At 31.8% G+C, this 19989-nt stretch overlaps 1 protein-coding gene across 2 annotated transcripts; it reads right to left on the bottom strand.

Moving 5' to 3' along the window:
- Positions 1–5135: 5135 nt before the first annotated feature.
- LOC134714523 (uncharacterized) lies at positions 5136–19958 on the bottom strand. 2 transcript variants are annotated; one of them, XM_063575826.1, is made up of 8 exons: positions 19941–19958; positions 12340–13316; positions 10931–11141; positions 10219–10326; positions 8133–8260; positions 7207–7292; positions 6626–6706; positions 5136–6091 (listed from the first exon to the last, which is right to left on the bottom strand). In XM_063575826.1, exons 2-8 carry the CDS (start codon positions 13282–13284, stop codon positions 5236–5238), a joined length of 2415 nt encoding a protein of 804 aa, XP_063431896.1. In that variant the 5' UTR covers positions 13285–13316; positions 19941–19958; the 3' UTR covers positions 5136–5235. The 2 variants fall into 2 exon arrangements, with proteins under 2 accessions (XP_063431896.1, XP_063431895.1); XM_063575825.1 differs by lacking the exon at positions 19941–19958 and having other exon boundaries at positions 12340–13348.
- Between the last annotated feature and the right edge of the window lie 31 nt (positions 19959–19989).

Here is a 19989-nt window from a genome sequence, read left to right as displayed (position 1 = left end):
ATAGGGACACCATAGGGACATTCAACTTGCAAGTAAAAAAATATGCTGACATCGCCATTACAAAAAAAGACCAAAAGACAAATACCAGTATACAAAACATGTAAAAATTAACGTTTGAGCAACACATAACTCACCAAAATAGGGAGGAAACCAAGGTCAGTGGTAAAACCTCAGATCGTCTGTTTGTCAAAAAGGGTCATTTACAATTTAAAGAAAACCACAGGCAAACAGTTGATTTATCTGACATCCTGTATAAACTTTTAAAATGGAATACACACAATTTTACAAATACACAACCTATAACTAGAAACATTTAATAGTGTCCTAAGGTCACATTGCATTCATTTCTTTAGTTTAGTTAAATTATCCTGCATATTAAAGACAAAATAAGACAAAAGAGTTAAAAGATGTTACAAAAATCCAAGGTGTCACTGCTAGACAATGGGTATACAAATTCAACAAATCAGTCACTGCTAGACAAGTGGTATACAAATTCAACAAAAACTACAAAGGAACCAACGATTTAAAATTTTATTGCAAAAAAATTAAAAAAACACACACAAATTCATGTACTGACAAGAATGTTGACTAAACCAACAACAAGGTCCAGCAAAACTTGATTTTGTGTAATCTCTCTCAACAGTCGCTTTATGGAAATATGATGACATGGTTTGATTGCCAAAGAGACAAAATTTCCAATGAAGTGGATGTAAGCAGTTATAAGCAACTGTGCAGCCTTGGACAATATGAAAACCCCATACAGTTTAGTTGATCTTGTTATCTTAGCTGGATATTTACAGAGATTGAATCAGGAAGTAGTTTTCTTAGTGGGTACCTATATTTCAATGCCCCTGCTGAAGCTTAGGTAGCATTAAGTTATATCATTGTTCCTAGATCTTGGAAACAAATATATTCATTTCCCTGTTATAACATTGATATCTATTCTCAAGGGGTACAATCAAAATCACGTGATGGATATACACACACCGGAAGTAAAAGTCAAGCAGACCGCTTGAAAGGTAATTAGTCGTATTTACTTGTTTATATAAATAAATTTAATAAATAAGGTAGTGCACCGAATGTCGGATACTATCTAGTTTTGAAATACACAATTATCCTTGCTGGAAAGCGTGCAGTTAATGCTAACACTTCGACACAGTTATCCGTCGAAAATTTGGAACTGTGTCGAAGTGTTTGCAATAACTGCACGCTTTCTAGCAAAAACAATTGTGTATTTTAAAACTACATACTATCGGACATTGGGTGTGCCAACTTCTTAATCAAAATTTAATTGATATAAACAAGAAAATGCAACTACTAACCTTTCAAGCGGCGAGTTCGACTGTAACTTCCGGTGTGTGTTTATCCATCACGTGATTTTGATTGTACCCCTTGATTCTACTGTATGATATTGATGTACCGGTATTTGATTACATTCCATCTCTATAAATAAGATTTGGTATGAATGCCAATGAAACTACTCTCCATCCAAGTCACAATAGGTAAAAGTAGGGCCTTCAACACAGAACCTTGCCTCACAACAAACAGCAAGCAATTTAAAGGGCCAGAAAAAGACCAGTGAAAACAAATCAAACCGAAAACCCAATGGTCAAATCTATAAGAAAAACTAGAACCACCTATAAACCAAACCAACAAATTACAACCACTATACAACAGGTTCCTGAATGTAATAGGACAAGTGCATGAAAATAGCATACATTACCATTTTTTTACCATGATTAAAAGGAGTAAATAAGAAGACTACTCAATACTGGTAGTCTTAGTAATTGAATTTCATGAGCCCAAACGAAGGAAGCAGTATATTTCTTGTTTTAATGTGCTTTATGTTTTCCAATGCACATTTGCCCATTCTCATGTTTTATAAATAATTGTTGCTGAACATTTGAGATATGACACATGCACTGGTCTGTGTTTCAATTCATGTTAGATTATAACATGAACATATGGCAAACGTGTACCTTATTTTGTCTTAATCACTTGAAGTATGAAATTCAAGATTGCTGCTTTATGCGGGGTTCACACATTGCCGATTATTGCTCCCGTTTGAGATCAGACAGCGATACGACACGAAAAGTGAAAAAGTCGGATTAGTATCCTCAATTATCTGGAATGTCCTATTATTGTCCGAACGCAGTCGTTTTAGTTCGTAACAGATTCCTACTGGTCGGGAAGGGTCCGAATAGTTCGGCAAAGCACCCCGACAGTTAGGTGCGTCCCGTAACATTCGGGGAAACTCAGCCGATTTTGTCTAGTCGGATTACAATCGTGCCTATGTCGTGACAGATTCTGCTCTATCGGATCGAATTCCTAACAATGTTCTGTGTATTCGGGACGGTGTCCTGTGGAAAGGGAATGATCTGGAGAATTCCCGACAATAACAGAATACAATACGACTGAGACCAGACAAAGCCGTTTGCAATGCGATAGAGCGGACCGTGATAGGATTACGTTCCGACAGTAACTGATCATCCCGATTATGTCGACAGTTTTCGAACGGATAACTTCCGTCAGCGTCGGTTCACTGTCTTGTCACTATCTGATCTCTGTCGGATTACATTCGGTAGAATCGGGACGCAGTCGTGACAGACTCGGTCGAATTTTACCTGGCGAAAGATACAAATCGAATTTCCATCCACGATTCACAGGACCTTGATCAGACTTTTGACAAATTTTAATCGGGAATGGTCCTGTCAAGGACGGCAGTAAAAATCGTGAATGTGTGACCCCAGCTTAAATGATGACCGATGTGCCAGCAAGTTTTAGTTAGTGCAGGAAGCCAGGGTGGCCAGGGAAGAACCACTGACACTTGGCAGGAAAACTGACAATTCTAGTCAATTAAGATTGGACACACTTGCTACAAACTCTCAAACTCAGTGTTGACAGACTATTTGTACAATACTAGTAGTTGATATATTTAAACCAACCAGTAAAGCTACCTCTTTTAAATAGAGTAATGACATTAATGACAATTTGAAGAACAATTAATATGTGTGTTTAGTCCACTAGTACTGTATTTGTTTATTATTTTTGAACTGGTTGCATCAAGTCCAAATTTGTTGATCATAATGGCAGCTGAGATGGTGATCTGAGAAAAAGGTACATGTTTTGTGTGGAACTATAACCTTTTACAGTTTCTAAACTTAATAGCCATGAAGATTTTTATAATGTTTGTATATATACACTGAAGATATGTACCTGATTTCATGTAGTATACATTAGGAAATCTGGTAATAATCTTTCCTTATCAGCATTCAAATAGATGCTACTTATACCATCATGATCATACATGTGTGTCATAATTTGAGACTGGCCATTTGAGTCATTGGCTAGACTTATCCTGAATTTTTCAAGGTATATGATTATTGATTTTTGAGTACTGTTACCTATGATGTTTTTGGTAACCTTGAGTTGCTATTTTGCTATTTCACTATTACCTTTTTAAATAATACATAAATGGGATAAAGGATACATTAATATTGTACTTTGTACTTTTTAATCCAATTTGACAATGATTTTATTGAAAATGTGTTTTTTTTAATTGTTGTTTTTCAAGATCTCTATCATCAGGACCTAAGAATTAAACCAACCTACGTTAAACATGTTTAAGGTGTATTCACCTCTAAATACCAGTTCATACCCATTTAACTTTTTCCCTTGCTTGCCCCTCTCAAGTCAGGAGCCTCTGGCCTTTGTAAGTATTGTGTGTTTTAAAATAAATGTTGGTTCATTTTTATGTTTTGGAGTTCAGTGTGACAATCTGCGATGTCCATTTTCGCTGAACTAGTAGACATTTTTCTTGCTGTGTTGAAGACCTTTTGGTGGCTTTGGGCTGTTTTCTGATCTTTGGTCCGGTTGTTGTCTCATCCACACATTCCTGGTTTCCATTCTCAATTTTAATGTTCAATATAATTCTTATATTAAAGGAGATACAGTAAAACCTGAATTACTAATAATTACTTTTTTAAATTAAAGCTGGTGAAATGCCCCCCTTGAGTTGTCATACGATCAGAACAACTGATTTGGCTTTTAAGATGTGAACTCTTCAAGTCAGCATTGAAGACTCTGCAGTCTATTTCTAAATTCAGTCAATGAACAAACAAGAAAAAGACTGCTATCTTCAGCCTTGTCTTTTGGTTATTTCTAAGTGATGCATATTTAAATTTTCTCATATTCCTCCAACCATTATCCTTTCCTTTCCAAAATTAAGCTCATAGATGACACACATACTGTCAATCTCCATGAGTGCCCTTTACTTATAAATCAATAAATGAAGTAAACTCAAACTTTACATTAAAAAAAAGCATGACTGCACATATAAGGGAAATTAAATCTGAAAATGCAATAGACATATCTTTTAATTTAATTTGTTCGCAAAATGTAACCATTGACAAAAGAATATTCCTCTATGATCTACTTTTTATAGAAGTGTAAATAACATATGATTTTCATATGTTTTAAAAACATATGAAAAACATATGTTGCAATTTTTTCTGTGTATCAAAAACAAACTTAACCAGTTTCTTATACATTTCATGTTGGTAAAAATAAACTCATTTTGGGTCTTTTACCGTCTATTAATTTTTTTTATCAATAAGAAAAACATTCTGGTTCTAAGACCACTAAACAGGAATTTTTATGAGAAACTTATCAAAGTCATTCATACTTCAAGTGAACTATTTTTTGTATAGACCTACTGAAAATACCTTCACTGACAAACTATTATTCCTATTTACTTGTACATGTAGTGAGTATGATCTTGAAAGGAACATTAAATTTTACCATAGTTAATCATGAAATTTTCCAAGGACTGAGGAATACCTAAGGAAGAAAAGTTACAGATCTTTTATAAATACCTAAACCCAATAATTACATTATGTTTCATTTTAATACGTTATTCTGATTGGCTATGAACTGCAAATCACATGTTATTCCTAAAGCAATTGCATTACACAATAAAACTTATCATTCATGATAACATGAGGTCCCACAATAAAGTGCACAGGTGCGCACAGGTTGACCGTGTGCACATTTTTAGTGGAGCACTTCTGTGTTTCATACAAAATGTACTTCAGTCAACGCTTTTACACCCCAATGACATTACAAAAAGAAGCATTCATTTCTTTAATAATAAACAAGGACAAACAGACCCCACTATACCCTCCAAAGATCATGCAGAAGTGGAAAATGAAAAATTAGATATTTTTGGTTAAAAATCTATAACTTTATTATTTTGTGAGGTATTTCATAATCATCATCTTTAAGGTCTGTATTGTTGTCTTGAGACTCCTGTATTTGTGATGAATTTAAAATGTACATGTGTAAATCTGCTGAACTGTCAGTAACACAGCTATCATTGTGAGCAGAACTGTCAGTTACACAGCTATCATTGTGAGCATTCCGCTGATTTCCCTCATTCTTAGCTTGTACTTTACCCTGATCACTCTCTTCATTTAATGGGAGTATTCTCCCTTTATCAGATATGCCTTGCCCTTGTGCAGACCTGCCTGGTTTTGACATTTCATTAATGGTATCTATGTCACTATTACCAACTGCTGCCTGATTTAGATCATTTTTGTCACATTTAACTTCTTGGCCACTATTGTCTGATATTTTTTCACACATAGTTTTTTGTTCTTTTTTAATTTCATGTCCTTCAATAATATTTAAGTTTTGAGACTGATTGCTTTGATTGCACGCTTCTTTAAATTCATTTTTATCTTTGACCTCCTTTTTTATATCCTCTTTTTTAACAAGAGCTTTATTTTCCACCATTAACAATTCGTCACGGACAACAACATTTAACTTTTCTTCCGATTTTTCTGTATGCATCGACTCTAAACAGATTACTGGATTATTGTACTCTGGAATCTCAATCTCTAGCCTTTGACATACCTCAATCATAACTTTATCCACACGTTCATGTATTTTCATGTCTGCTTTCTTTTCGTGTTTTGTTGCTTGTAAATTTATAGTAACAAATTTCCCTCCATTACGCTTTACTTGAAGTGGTAAATTAGCACATGGTAAGATTTGTAGAGATGTCCCTAAACACAAACACAGATCGGCTTTCCTGCAAAATATAATAAAGTTCTAAAATAAATTAAAAGCTATAGTATTCAAGGTTAAAGATTTTTTTATACATTCAAATTAATGTAAAGGCTGTTAGTTATTTCTATTTGAATTGTTTTTAATTTGTCATTTCAAGGGCCTTTGATTGCTTACTATGAAAAATTGGATTTTCTCATTGTTGAAGGCCTTCTGTGACCTATAATTTTAAAGTTCTATGTTATTTGGTGAATGGTTGAGAGCTGTCTCATTGGCAATCAAACCCCAAATTTTTGTTTTTATACAAAGAAACTGCGTTTTTTTACCAGAAATATTCTTTTTGAAACACTGCATGTACATAAATTAGTCATTACATATAAAAAAAAAAATCCCTAAAATTCCTAATGGAGTAAAAGAAAACATATTTAATTGATGAAGATGCTATCTGGTTATGTGTTTCCATGGTTGAAATACAAAACGTGTTTAAAAATTCTTAAATTACACTTTCTCTGTGATGAACAAAACTCATTCACTAAAATATGCGACCAAATGTTATTACTTAGCGTTTGCAAAAGCTCTATCCAAATCTTCATCAGGCAAAGCATCTTCCCAGTCCAGTATTGTATCCCTCAGCTTCCCTCTGAAAATACACAAACAATACCAATGTACTTTCTATAAACTGAAGAAGACCTTCCAGCAAGATGAGCAACTATACTTGACGTTTTAATAATTCAATTTGTAAACATTATAATTTATACAAATTAAGGCCTCAAATTTCAGTGAAGTCAACCCTTTTGATTGAAAAGCTCCAATTGTACTTATTATTATTAGTCTTTGGTTTTGACATATTTAATTTGATTGCCAAGGTTATAAAAAACATCCTCATATCAAACAAATACAAGTGAAGTGAATTTCTCTTTGATTTCAAATTATACTGAAATTTTTAGATTGTTTCTATATTTTTGATGATCATGCATTATTTTATAACTGAATGAAATGTTTATTGTGTAACATAAAAAAAACAATGACGCAAAATTCATGTAGAAAATTTTCAATCTTATTATAATGATAAAGCTTTTTTCATGCTTGAGCAGTTTTTCTTTCCAACAAACAGCAGTTGTCTGAATTTGAACTGGTTACCTGCACAATCCTCTAGATTTTCTCTGTGTACATGGATTTCCTGTGGGCCTTAATGCCATGGTTGGTACAACTGTAGCATTTATATACTGTAATAACATATGTCAATGAGTTACTTTAATATACATAATATAATTACAATCATGATACATGTATACTTATAATTTCAATAGTCCATTTCTATTGTTTCTAATTTTCGAATTATCAGAAACAAAACCAAGGTATGAAAAACTATATCCCTGCCTATAAAAACTTTTTGGAAAACCGTGAATATATGTAAGCTTTAATGAACTCATCAGTTTATTAAATCAAACTTATTTTCTTAATTCCATATAAGTGTCAAGAACTGTGGCTTCATTATTACTTGATAGGTTCAACACTATATAAATATTGTGCATATAGATGAAGGGGGTCTCATTGGGGTGATCTGATTCTGGATCCCGCTTACTGTTTTGTCAGATTCCAGTATCCTGCTTATACTATGTACGTAAGCAATTCTTATTTTTTTGTAATTTCCCATGTCCCACTAGACTTCATTTCCTGTTTTCACGGCGCAATAATTTGTGTTACGTTTAGAAAAAGTCGGCAATCCTGCATCACACTTAGACCCCAATGAGACCCATGATAAACCACTATACCAAATGTTTAACAAAGTACACATTTCTCACAGAATTGTATGCAAAACCACATGGTTATATATTAATGAGGTTATTTTTTCAACCAATGAAAATTGATACCTAGTCGGTCTACTAAAATACATAAATCCACAGTCATAATGTACTTTTAAAAGAAATTAATATTAAATCCTCCACATTACACTACCCAAGGAAAAAATCAACATACTGTTTCCTACATCCTGCAATAAGTCACAGACAATTGTAGATTATAGGAAGCAGTTGTCATTACAAAAGAATTATTAAAACACTTACTTGTGTGTTACATTTGTCACACTGTTCTACAAACATGTCACCATGGAGCTCAGATAATCTGTTTCTAGGGAAACCAGATCTCAAATGTAATCCATCAACATTCTGTGATACGACACATTGCAGTACGCCTGAAAATGAGAAAAAGAAGTTGTATAAAACATTAAGTTTACAAAAAATGAAAGTGTTGTCTTGTTATTAATATTTCTACGTGTTGATGACTTGGGAAACAGGAAGTATGTGTTTGGCAGTTCCAATAAAGTCTTACACATTACAACACATCACTGTCAAGTTGCTGATCAAATATGTAGTCATTTTTCTCAGCAAAAATAGTTACAAATGTATTGAACAAAAGAAATAACGGACAGGTAAGTTGAAATCAATAGTACTGTAGACTGAATGAATATTCAAAAGATGAAAGCTGACAAGGGAGATAATTGCACATTTTTATACTGCCAAATTAAAGACTGCAATTATCTCCCTTGACTGTTTTCATCTTTTGTCTAATAAAGTGCTACCACAAACTCATGCATGAAATTGTATAATAACATCAATAAGACTGCAAGCAATCAACACCTGCTTATGAAACAAAGACATTTAGAAAAATAATGTAGGAATCCAAAACCTGTTAACAAATATAACACAAGCTCTAATTTTCCTCATGCTTGATGTAAATGTTTACAAATTACCAATAATTAGGCAATAATATGGTCTTATAGATAGCAAATTGTACACGTGTAATAGATAAAAACATAAAAGGATAACATCAACCACTTAAATATTTATTTTTGCAGAAGGGTACACCAAGTAAAGATTTTCATGAAATCCAAATATCATATAAAAATTGCATGAATTCATCAAACAATGCATATCTATTTTTTTTTGCATGTCATTTTCCATTCTGTATTGCCTTACATGTATATAAATGGATTTGTCATATCCTGACATTTTGTGGTGACCATTTGCATGAAAAAATTCAAGTCACTTATATTACAAGAGGCTGTCACAAAGACAGCAAACCGGATTTATTAGCATTTATTTGTGTCCTGGCAATATCACAAGAACCAATACTGATGATTGGTGAAAGTTAAAATTGTCAATATCAAATTTGACCTCTATTTTGTCATCAGTATCAACATGTTAAAATTTGAAAAGCTTAGATTGAATGGTTTGTGAGTAAATGCAACAACGTGAATGGAAACACCATTTTACGATCTTTCAAGAACCATAACTCCTGAACGGTAAAAGTCAAAATCGTCATTATTGAACTTGACCTCTATTTTGTCATCAGTAACAACATATTAAAATTTGAAAAGCTTTGGTTGAATGGTTCATGAGAAAATGTACGGACACGACTGGAAACACCATTTTTCAATCTTTCAAGAACCATAACTCCTGAACGGTAAAAGTCAAAATCGTCATTATTAAACTTGACCTCCATTTTGTCACCAGTAACAACATATTAAAATTTGGGAAGCTTTGGTAGAACAGTTCATGCGTAAATGCACGGACACGACTGGAAACGCCATTTTTCAATCTTTCAAGAACCATAACTCCTGAACAGTAAAAGTCAAAATCGTCATTATAGAACTTGACCTCCATTTTGTCACCAGTAACAACATATTAAAATTTGGGAAGCTTTGGTAGAACTGTTCATGCGTAAATGCACGGACACGACTGGAAACGCCATTTTTCAATCTTTCAAGAACCATTACTCCTGAACGGTAAAAGTCAAAATGGCCATTATTGAACTTGACCTTCATTTAGTTGTCAGTAACAACATATTTAAAAAATTTTAAAAGCTTTGGTTGAACGGTTCTTGAGTTAATGCACGGACAACATTTGATTGCCGCCCGCCCGCCCGCCGAGCATCCCCAATTTAATAACCGACAATTTTGTCAGAAAAATACGGTTAAAAACCATTTACATATATATTCCATTTAGCCTAATTTCAAAAAAGTAATCAAATATAAATAAAATATTTAACTAATGATTTTATTTTTTTACTAAAAAAAACCCTCATTGCATGAAAATCCAACTGTACATAAAATACAGAACATTAAATCATCTGGTTTTAGTTATTACCTACCCATTTTTTCCAGTGCTACCAGTGCCATATGTGTAGGAGATGGTTTTGCACCTTCAAATGTTACACTAAACTCTGGTTTGATGCCTTTCTTTTCTAAAGTCCAAACTCCTGTTTTCAATAATATACAAAAACACAAATATTACCATAAATACTTTTGGTGAAAAACCGGTTTCTAAAAACATGTACTGCTTTTTTTATGTTGTACATTTGTACTAGACTACATATTTAGATTTTTTTGTTTGGTAATAAAATAAGGATATTGCCCATTTTGTTGCCATCATTGCTATACATTTATATGTAAGTTGGGATTAGTTTTGGTTGAATGATATGGAAAATCTGTTATGTAATTTTCTTACTATCCTAACCACTGCCCTGTTCTTTTTTCCTTTAATGTGACCTACTGATTTAGACTTTGTACTTAAATCATTAAATGGGCAACACAGAGTGTGCCTCATATGGAGCAGGATCTGCTTAATCATCTGACTACACAAGACCACTCTTGATTTTTTATGGAGTTTTTGTTGGTTAGTTTTCAGTTTCTATATTGTCATTTTTTTGACATAGCATCATCCATTTTGTTTAAACTTGTGAGTTTGAATATATCCATTTGACATCTTTCTTCTCTTTTATATCTAAAGTAACCCATTCATATTTCTTTATTATGTTATACATGTTTAAGAAAACTCTTCTGCTGCCTATGATTTAAAGTTACCTTTTGGCCCCCTGAAGTCAGGTATCCCTGCTGAGGTGCTGATACCTGCACCTGTGATGACAATCATATGTTTACTATATTTGATCAACTCTACCAATTCTGCTATCTTTCTTTCTTCTTCTTCAGGAGAATCTTGTAGTTCTGGTTGGCCACATGGTCCCTTATGCTCATATGGTGATAAACCATCTGCGTAATTCACAGACATCTCAAACTGTAAAAGAAATAATTTAATATTGTAAGCACTGGGTAAGTGGGTTGTTGAAAAAAGAAATGAGGTGTATTACATGTATATGTTCTGGACACAAATTCATACATGAACATGATGAGGGTCTGTATGAATTAAATAAAAATTAAAGTTTGAATATTTTTTTTATAAAGGTATCATAAATTTGTATGCAATTTTAACATGATTGTTTTCTGAAATGAAACACAACTATGAAGGTCCCTTATTTTTGTATTCTTTATTTCTAAGGTAATTTATCTCTATCGTATGCTTCATATTTTTGGCCAATTTTCTCTAATATTCACATTTTTTGCCTATTATCATGATTATTGTCTATTCTTTATATTTTAGCATCATTTAAATAACAAATACACAATAACATGCCAGGTATAACAGGCAGGGCCTAAAAATAGTCATAAAACTGATATGTACATTTGTGCAGACTGAGCTGTACAAAAAGTAATGCAACTTTATATAAAATATCATTGATTTATCACAAGGAGTCTTAATCACACTAATTATAACTTAAGCATAAAACTTCACATTGGAAACTGCTAATGAATTCAAAGTCACTGGAGCATGACCTAGTAACAATGGTAAGTGCAATGAAGCAAAACAAATCTTGTATAAATAAAGGGGACCAAAGCAACATTTGTACTTTTAAGTTTCATAAAAATCTAAAATCAGTTCCATCTATCTTAACTGTTTTGAATATTTTTGATTCCATATTAACCATGAAAATGATGAAGCCAACTTTTATTTAATTTAACTTGGCTATGAAAATTTGGGAATGCAATCTTACCCCATAAAGGAAAGATACATTATATGATCTTCTGTAAAGATTATAATAAGGGAGCAATTTAAATATTAAATATGGTAAATATATTCATAGTGTTACAAAAAATTGCAATACAAAACAATACAGTACAAGAATACAAAGTATTTAAACAATGTACTGCAAATTCAAACATAATGGTCAGGTTTTAATTAATTTGAATAATGCAACCGGATGGGAATCGCAAGAATAAAAACTTGCATTCTGATAACTGAAACATAGATCTGAATGCAGCCAATTTTGGAAATCGCAATGATTAAACTTGCATTTTTGTCCATTCTTGAAAAATTGCAATAATAAACATGAGAAATTCACGCAATAATTTGTGAATTAACATAATTATAGCATTACCGTTGGGGATATTGCATAAGATTTCTGTTCACAAGAGAGACAGGCAATTGAATAGTTATGGTCTTCATGGTCAAGGTGGTCATATGTATCTGTGCTGTCAGAATCTTCATCTTCCCTCTTTATTAATGAAGTTGGATCTATATTTGATTGGTCAATTAGTGGTGGTCTAGCAAATGTTACTGTAGAAGCCAACTCTTGACCAAGACACAATGTTGAATATGGGTTATTGTCACTGGGAGAATCTTCAGGTTCTCTCTTTATTGATGGAGTCAGATCTATATTTGAGCGGTCAATTGGTGGTAGTATAACAAAAGTTACTGTAGTAGGCAACTCTTGACCAAGACACAATGTTGGATATGGGTTTTGGTCACTGGGAGAATCTTGTTGTTTTCTCTTAGTTTTTCTTTTCAATGGAGACGAATCTATATTTGAGCGGTCAATTGGTGGTAGTATAACAAAAGTTACTGTAGTAGGCAACTCTTGACCAAGACACAATGTTGGATATGGGTTTTGGTCACTGGGAGAATCTTGATGTTTTCTCTTAGTTTTTCTTTTCAATGGAGACGAATCTATATTTGATCTGTCAATTGGTGGTGGTCTTGCAAAAGTTTGTGTAGTAGCCAATTCATGACCAAGACACAATGTTGGATATGGGTTTTTGTCATTAGGAAATCCATCAACAAAGTGTATTGAGCAAATACGAGAATCGAGAGTAGGGATCCAGATTTTATTTCCAATACTTCTGTTTACATTTTTTGTCCAGATTCTCCTGTCGTATGGGTTTTTAAGTTCAGTTGGAAATGTGAAAAGTGTAAAAGGAGGTTCACATATACACCTTGATGTTCCAAAATTACAATTATGAAAGTCACAGAAGTGTTCTTTCCATTTCTCTAATCTTCTTCCATTATTTCGACAATCTTTAACACAACAAGCCCGCTTACCCATTTTGAAATTCTGACATAAACATCACAAAGTTGCTGAAATATATATATCCTAAAATTGAATACATATAAACTGAGGTAAAAAAATGGAGCATACAATACTGAATAAGTTACATGCTTAAACTATTTGAAATAAAATATTTAGATCGGTTTGGATGAATCTAAATGACAATTATACTTAAAAGTTATAAATATGTCTTATACTTTTTAGGCACATTTCCTTGTTTGTGATAGATTTTCAGTTTCACAAGTGTGTATTTTCCCATAAAATGGTTATAACTTATATTCTGATGTCATAGTTCTATAAGTCGGGTAGCTCATTAAAAAAAAACATATGACGTGGGAGTACTATCGGAACAGCCCAAACAATATTCATATTTTACCACATGTGTGTACTCAAAGAGTTTGGAGGACGTCATGTTAGAATTGAATACATATATCATATATACATTCATATATATGATACTGTTAATTCAAAATTATTGCGCAAATTTATTATTGTGATTTTGTCATTTTGGACAGATTTGATTTTAATTCGGGTGATATTTAAAAAATCCTGTTTAATTTATATAAAAATTTTCAAAATGCAATTTTAAATTATTGCAATTATATATAGCCATTGCATTTTTCACAATAATAAAAACATTGCAATAATTTCTAAATTTACAGTTTTACATAAATTGTACATGTGTCATGTGTTTATTATGAACTATGCTTATTAATGGAGATATTGTTATAGACAAATGAAGTGACAAAATATCTAGATTTAAGTTTTAATGTTTATAGATATCTGCATGGACATAGGAAGATATGATATGCAATGATATGAGTGCCAATGAGCATGATGAGACAACTTTCCATCCAAGTCACAATTTATTAAAGTAAACCATTATAGGTCAAGGTATGGTCTTCAACACGCAGCCTTGGCTCCTACCTAACAACAAGGTAAAAAGGGTCCCAAAAAATTCCTAATGTAAAACGTTCATTTTTTTCTATAAATAAGGCTGTTAGTTTTCTCATTTACATTGTTTAAATTGTCTAATCGGGGCCTTTTATAGCTGACTATGGAGTATGGGCTTTGCTCATTGTCGTAGGCTGTACGGTGACCTATAGTTGTTAATGTCTGTGTCATTTTGGTCTCTTGTGGACAGTTGTCTCATTGGCAATCATACCACATCTTCTTTTTTGATAAACATGAAAACCAAAGAGAAACAAGAAATAATTAAGAACGGTAGTACACATCAACTAACTAACTAAGAAAGACAAACTATATAATATATAAAAATAAGTAGATGTTACACAAAATGTTGGTAATAAACTTAGTTTTTCAAATCAACTTTAAAGGGAAACTTCGCAAAAAAATCAAAAATTGATATTATGTCCATTCTGTATAAAAATGCTCAAATTTATAGATATTAAAGTTTTATTCCGCTAAATAAGAGATCACCATCCATTTTAAATTTTGAGTATCAGTTCTCTGCTCTCCGCCATCTTGTCACCTTCTCCGATGAAAAATCCCGATATGTCTATAAACCACAAAGGAACAAAACTACAGTAAACGATGGAGTCGTAATTGTGTGTCGATATCTTGTCAATCGTACGGTCGTTTTATCTTACTGACTAACATGACTAACTTGATACGGAAAATGGTCTTATATTTTTAAATAACCATATAGTCTGTTATTTTTAAACTGATAATATTGTAATTAGTTAAAAAGTCAAAGTTCAAATCATAAATAAGTGTTCTGTGGAAATTGTTTTCGAAAATCTAATTCGTTCATAATTCTTACAAGTAATAAACTTTATTTACATAAATTCGGATCTTCCCTCATCTGATCACCAGCATGGCTAAAGGTATTACTCCAAAAGGTATTGGAAGGGGTGTAAGGTGACAAGTCCAGGTATTCAATCGATTTCCTGTCTGGCGGGCTTGCAAGTTCATGCATTGTTTCACTTCTGTAGGTATTGATCAGTGTACACGACCGTTACTTATAACTTTCCATTTTGAACTATCAGGTGCATGTATAATATACATTTTTGTCTTGCGTGTCCGAAAGTGATATAATATACTAGTCATTACTGAACTCATACGCTTGTTTATAAATAACATTTCTGGTGTAAAGATTATAATTAAAAAAAAAAAAATACAAAAAAAAATTTGAAGAAATACAAATCTATTTACATATTTTTCCAAGGGTTAATTTGGGAAAATGTAATATATACTCGTTGTCAATAGTTTAGGACAGATTGGAACATACCAGAATTATTGATTTAAAAAAATGTGCGCACTTGTCGACGATTCGTGTATACATACGCCTGGGTAGAAAGTTACGGAACTATAGTCAGTAGCGCAATTTAAAATATGTATACATGTATACATTGAACATAAGAAAGAAACATACATTTTGTGTAAATTGTGGTAAAAGTTTTGTAAATAGACTAGTCCACGTATGCCAACAGTATGTAATCAACGAATTCGATAGACTATTGTATACCAGAAGAAGAAGAAGAAAAAAAAGAAACAATTTGATTTAAATACAGGTCAATTATTTATAACTTGCTTTTGTTCATCGAAGTTAAGAACATAGTAAACTCACAGATTTATATATCAATTAGATTGTTCTCGAATAAAGGACGAAATTCCTCATCATTACAATTGTTCCAACATTCATGTAAAATATATGCAACTGGACGTACACTAATAATCATCAAGGGATGTGAATATTTTCTAGGAAAACTATTGAGTATCAATTTCGGGTTTTATTTTCTTTCTTGATATTCAATGACAGCAATTTAAAGAATAAACTGCTTGTCGGATATTTGTCCGCTTTAGGGGTATTCTTTCAAGTTGAACAGACTTATAATAACATTCAAAAATAGGGAAAGATAACATTAAATTCATTGTCTTTTAATTTTAAACATCGTTGGTCAAATAGTTATTTAAGTATATATATACGTTGGGAGACGACGATTATTATAGTAGTCTCAGATTTTAATAAGGACGTTCCCGATTATGAATAAATTTGGTTGACGTTTTTCACACTTGAAAAGAATATCTATCATGTCTATTCGTAATTTTTCGATTCCATTCCAATACAAAAGTATTTTTTCTTTATTCGTACATATTATATTCCGCTTAGGTAAAGTTATCTTCATTTAGTTTCATATTGATTAATACATATGGCTTTCAAAAGTCTAAATGTAAGTGTTCTCGTACATTTTTTCGCCTAATAAAGACAAATAAAAATGATTTAATAAAGCTATTTCTAATTTCTAAGTCCCCCTTTTTATCAGACATAAATCAAGGACAAGACTTGTACATGTTGTATATCATTTCATTCTGACATATGAATTAAGTTTCCCGTCTTTAACCGAAAATTGTGTATTTCTTAGTAAATTAACTTATTTGAATTCAAATAAATAATAGCACCAAATATAATTAAATAATTCCACAGCGACCAATTTTTATTTGTCACCAACTTGAATATGTTTTTTTAATGTGTGTATTAAATGCTCCACTGATCCGAATAGACAGTCACACCTGGCAAGGTGTGCCCTAGGCTAGAGGCGTGGTTAAATACCGAAGTGCAAATAACAATTTACCTTTCAACAAGCCATCTACGAGTATTGCCACAGAACCGTGAATACACACATCATATAACCCTAGTCATAGCAGAGATAGTAAAAGGTCAATAATAGTACACCAACATATTGTCTTTACATATATTATTGTACTTTAATTTGTTCACCTTATCAGTCCGAAAATGCATTTATTAAAAATAAATTTATAACTTTTTGTGTTGTCTACAAAAATAATTCGAATATATACGTTTAACATAGATAATTTATCTTACGATTGAGTACATTTGAACGTCTGTGCGTTTTATCTTCTTATTATCGGATGGTTATTAGATAAAGCATAAGTCATCGGCGCGCTTACGATTACGTTAAAATATGATTAAAAACCAAGACTTTTAATAATTGTATTTTAAATCCCGGCATGCAAAAATCAGGAGAAAACGTCACAACCTACAGGAAGTAGTTGATATTTTTTCATTAATTATTGAATTTCTCCTTTATTACTGCACATATAGCGATAAAACTTTGTGAATATATATATTATGTCATAATGAACATATTTAAACCATAAGTAAAAAATCGTGAATTTTCCCTTTAACAACTTGAATGTCACAGTAAATGTAGTTTTGATGTCAGCTCAAATATCATTAGTTTAAATGAAAATACATCTAATTTTGCTTGCAATTTTTACTGGTTTAAATTATGCTTCCAGTTTGATGTCGCTGCCTTCCTGCCCAACTTAAAAGCAGCCTATAACTCCAAAATTTAATTTAATTTAATGAAAATAATTGTTTCAAATTAAAAAAAAGTATGCTCTTACATTGTTTGAGATACATTTTTTGTACATGTACAACATTGTACAATGATGTAGTCAAAACATTTTATGTTTTAACGTATATTGTTGGCCATCACAAATACCGATTTCTGAAAAGCTAGGCATTTGTAAGCAACATCAAGAAAATAATTTGTCATAGGTCATGTAGGTGGCCTGGTAGTTTGATTTTGTTTTTCAACATTTACTTGACTTGAATTAAAAATTTAGAATATTTTTTCATATTTCACACACTTTCTATAGTTTTTGCAAATTAAGAATACAGATTGTATTCTTAATTTTCAAAAACTATAGAAAGTGTGTGAAATATGAAAAAATATTCTAAATTTTTATGAAATCCCTTGGACAATGACCAAATCCTTGGAATTAGTCATCAAATTGACATGTACATTTACTGTTACTACTGTTACTTGACTTGAATTAAAAATTTGAGTATTTTTTCATATTTCACACACTTTCTATAGTTTTTGCAAATTAAGAATACAGATGTATTCTTAATTTGCAAAAACTATAGAAAGTGTGTGAAATATGAAAAAATGTATTCTTAATTTGCAAAAACTATAGAAAGTGTGTGAAATATGAAAAAATACTCAAATTTTTAATTCAAGTCAAGTAACAGTAGTAACAGTAAATGTACATGTCAATTTGATGACTAATTCCAAGGATTTGGTCATTGTCCAAGGGATTTCAATTAATACATGTAATATATATGTATGCAATATTCAATGTTAAGCAATGTTAAGTTTTCTTCTTCAGTTGGTTTGAAACTAAGTTCTTGTGATAGTCTACTATCATAGATCAAAGATTTTTTTATATAAAGTTGCATTTGTATCAGTACATGTATGACAGTTTTACATTTTTTTTAGACCTGCAACTGCCCCATAGGTCATGCCTCATTTTCCAGCAATTTTTAAATAAATCATTACAAATAGCTATTTACTTTCGATTTTGAAATGAAATGAAAATGGAAAGTGACAATTGAATAATAATTTCAGAATAAAACCGGATTCATCTACGAACTTTTACACATGCGCAATACATAGAACAGGAAGCACCTGTTTGCAAGTGAAAATATTTACGTTTTGAATAAAGTTCATTCTTTTTAATCAAAGTTGTCGAAAGTTTTTGATTAATATTTATATCAAGTATGAGGAAAATACGTTCAAATGACAACAAGCAAACTGCAAATTATGATCGTAAGGGAAATATTTAAATTAAAATAAAGGTGAACTGTCCGGGAAGATTATCAATTTTGTTCAAATGACGAAAATTCGACAGAATTGTGAGAAATGATTAAAATAAAATACTGACTGACTGATTTAACTTAAATAGATTATTATGATGGTCAATTATGAGGTTTAATAATAATAATGGGATTAGTGAACCGTCTGATTGGGGATACATTTGTAGGCGGATTACTTGTCATCACAATTTTTAACACCTTTGGTAAACGTTAATTACCTGAGGGTCATAAACTTGTCAGAAACATAAAGGTAAAATTCAAGTAATTTGATGAGTAAATATTTTTACACTTTCCAAATTTAAGGGATGAAATTGATATGAAATACTTTCGTCATTTTGAAAACCTTTTCGTAAAATACGAAAGTGACAAGCGCTAGCAAAATCACTGATGTATGTTAATCATGCTAATTAATGTCCATCAGATTGTTTTTTTTTCCTTAAAGTAATTTACTATAGACAGGCAAGCCGTATTCATTTTTTTGGACGCTCAAGGCATTTGAATGGGGACAAATAGTTGGAAAAAAACCTTTTTAAAATGGCTGGATCCGCCCCTGTTGTTGGTACACCAAAATAAAAATAATGTTACGTCATTGGTTGAATTTCTATTGTTTATCATGTTTCACAGTGTTTTGGTGTACGCTTTTGGAAATTTTACCCAGAATGCTTTAGATTCCGAAACGGTGAATTGATAACCATGTAAAACTAAAAGCTCGCCATTAAATTGGTATATATTTTTCATCTCTTTACAGTTAATTTAGAATTAAATCTGGTAAACAAGGCAACATAGAAACAGTGACACTACAGTATCGACACGCCGACAGTAAATCAATGTAAATTTTGAATAAAAAATGTCAAAAAATGATGCTCTGCACTGCAGTAGGCTCAATGTTTTCGGCAGTGCAACAAATGGAAAAACAACTGTGTTAGAAGAATGCTTAGCTGGAAAATACACCAGGGGACTGTGTTTAAGATTTATAATAATTAAAACTCATAAAATTATACTATACTGCAAAAAAAATGTAAACAGTTTCCCAAACCGCTTTTGTTTCAGCTTTT

Source organism: Mytilus trossulus, chromosome 4 (assembly GCF_036588685.1).
Source record: "Mytilus trossulus isolate FHL-02 chromosome 4, PNRI_Mtr1.1.1.hap1, whole genome shotgun sequence".
Lineage (NCBI taxonomy): Eukaryota > Metazoa > Mollusca > Bivalvia > Mytilida > Mytilidae > Mytilus > Mytilus trossulus.
The sequence above is the reverse complement of the archived record's forward strand: the minus strand, read 5'-3'. Positions and strand labels throughout refer to the sequence as shown.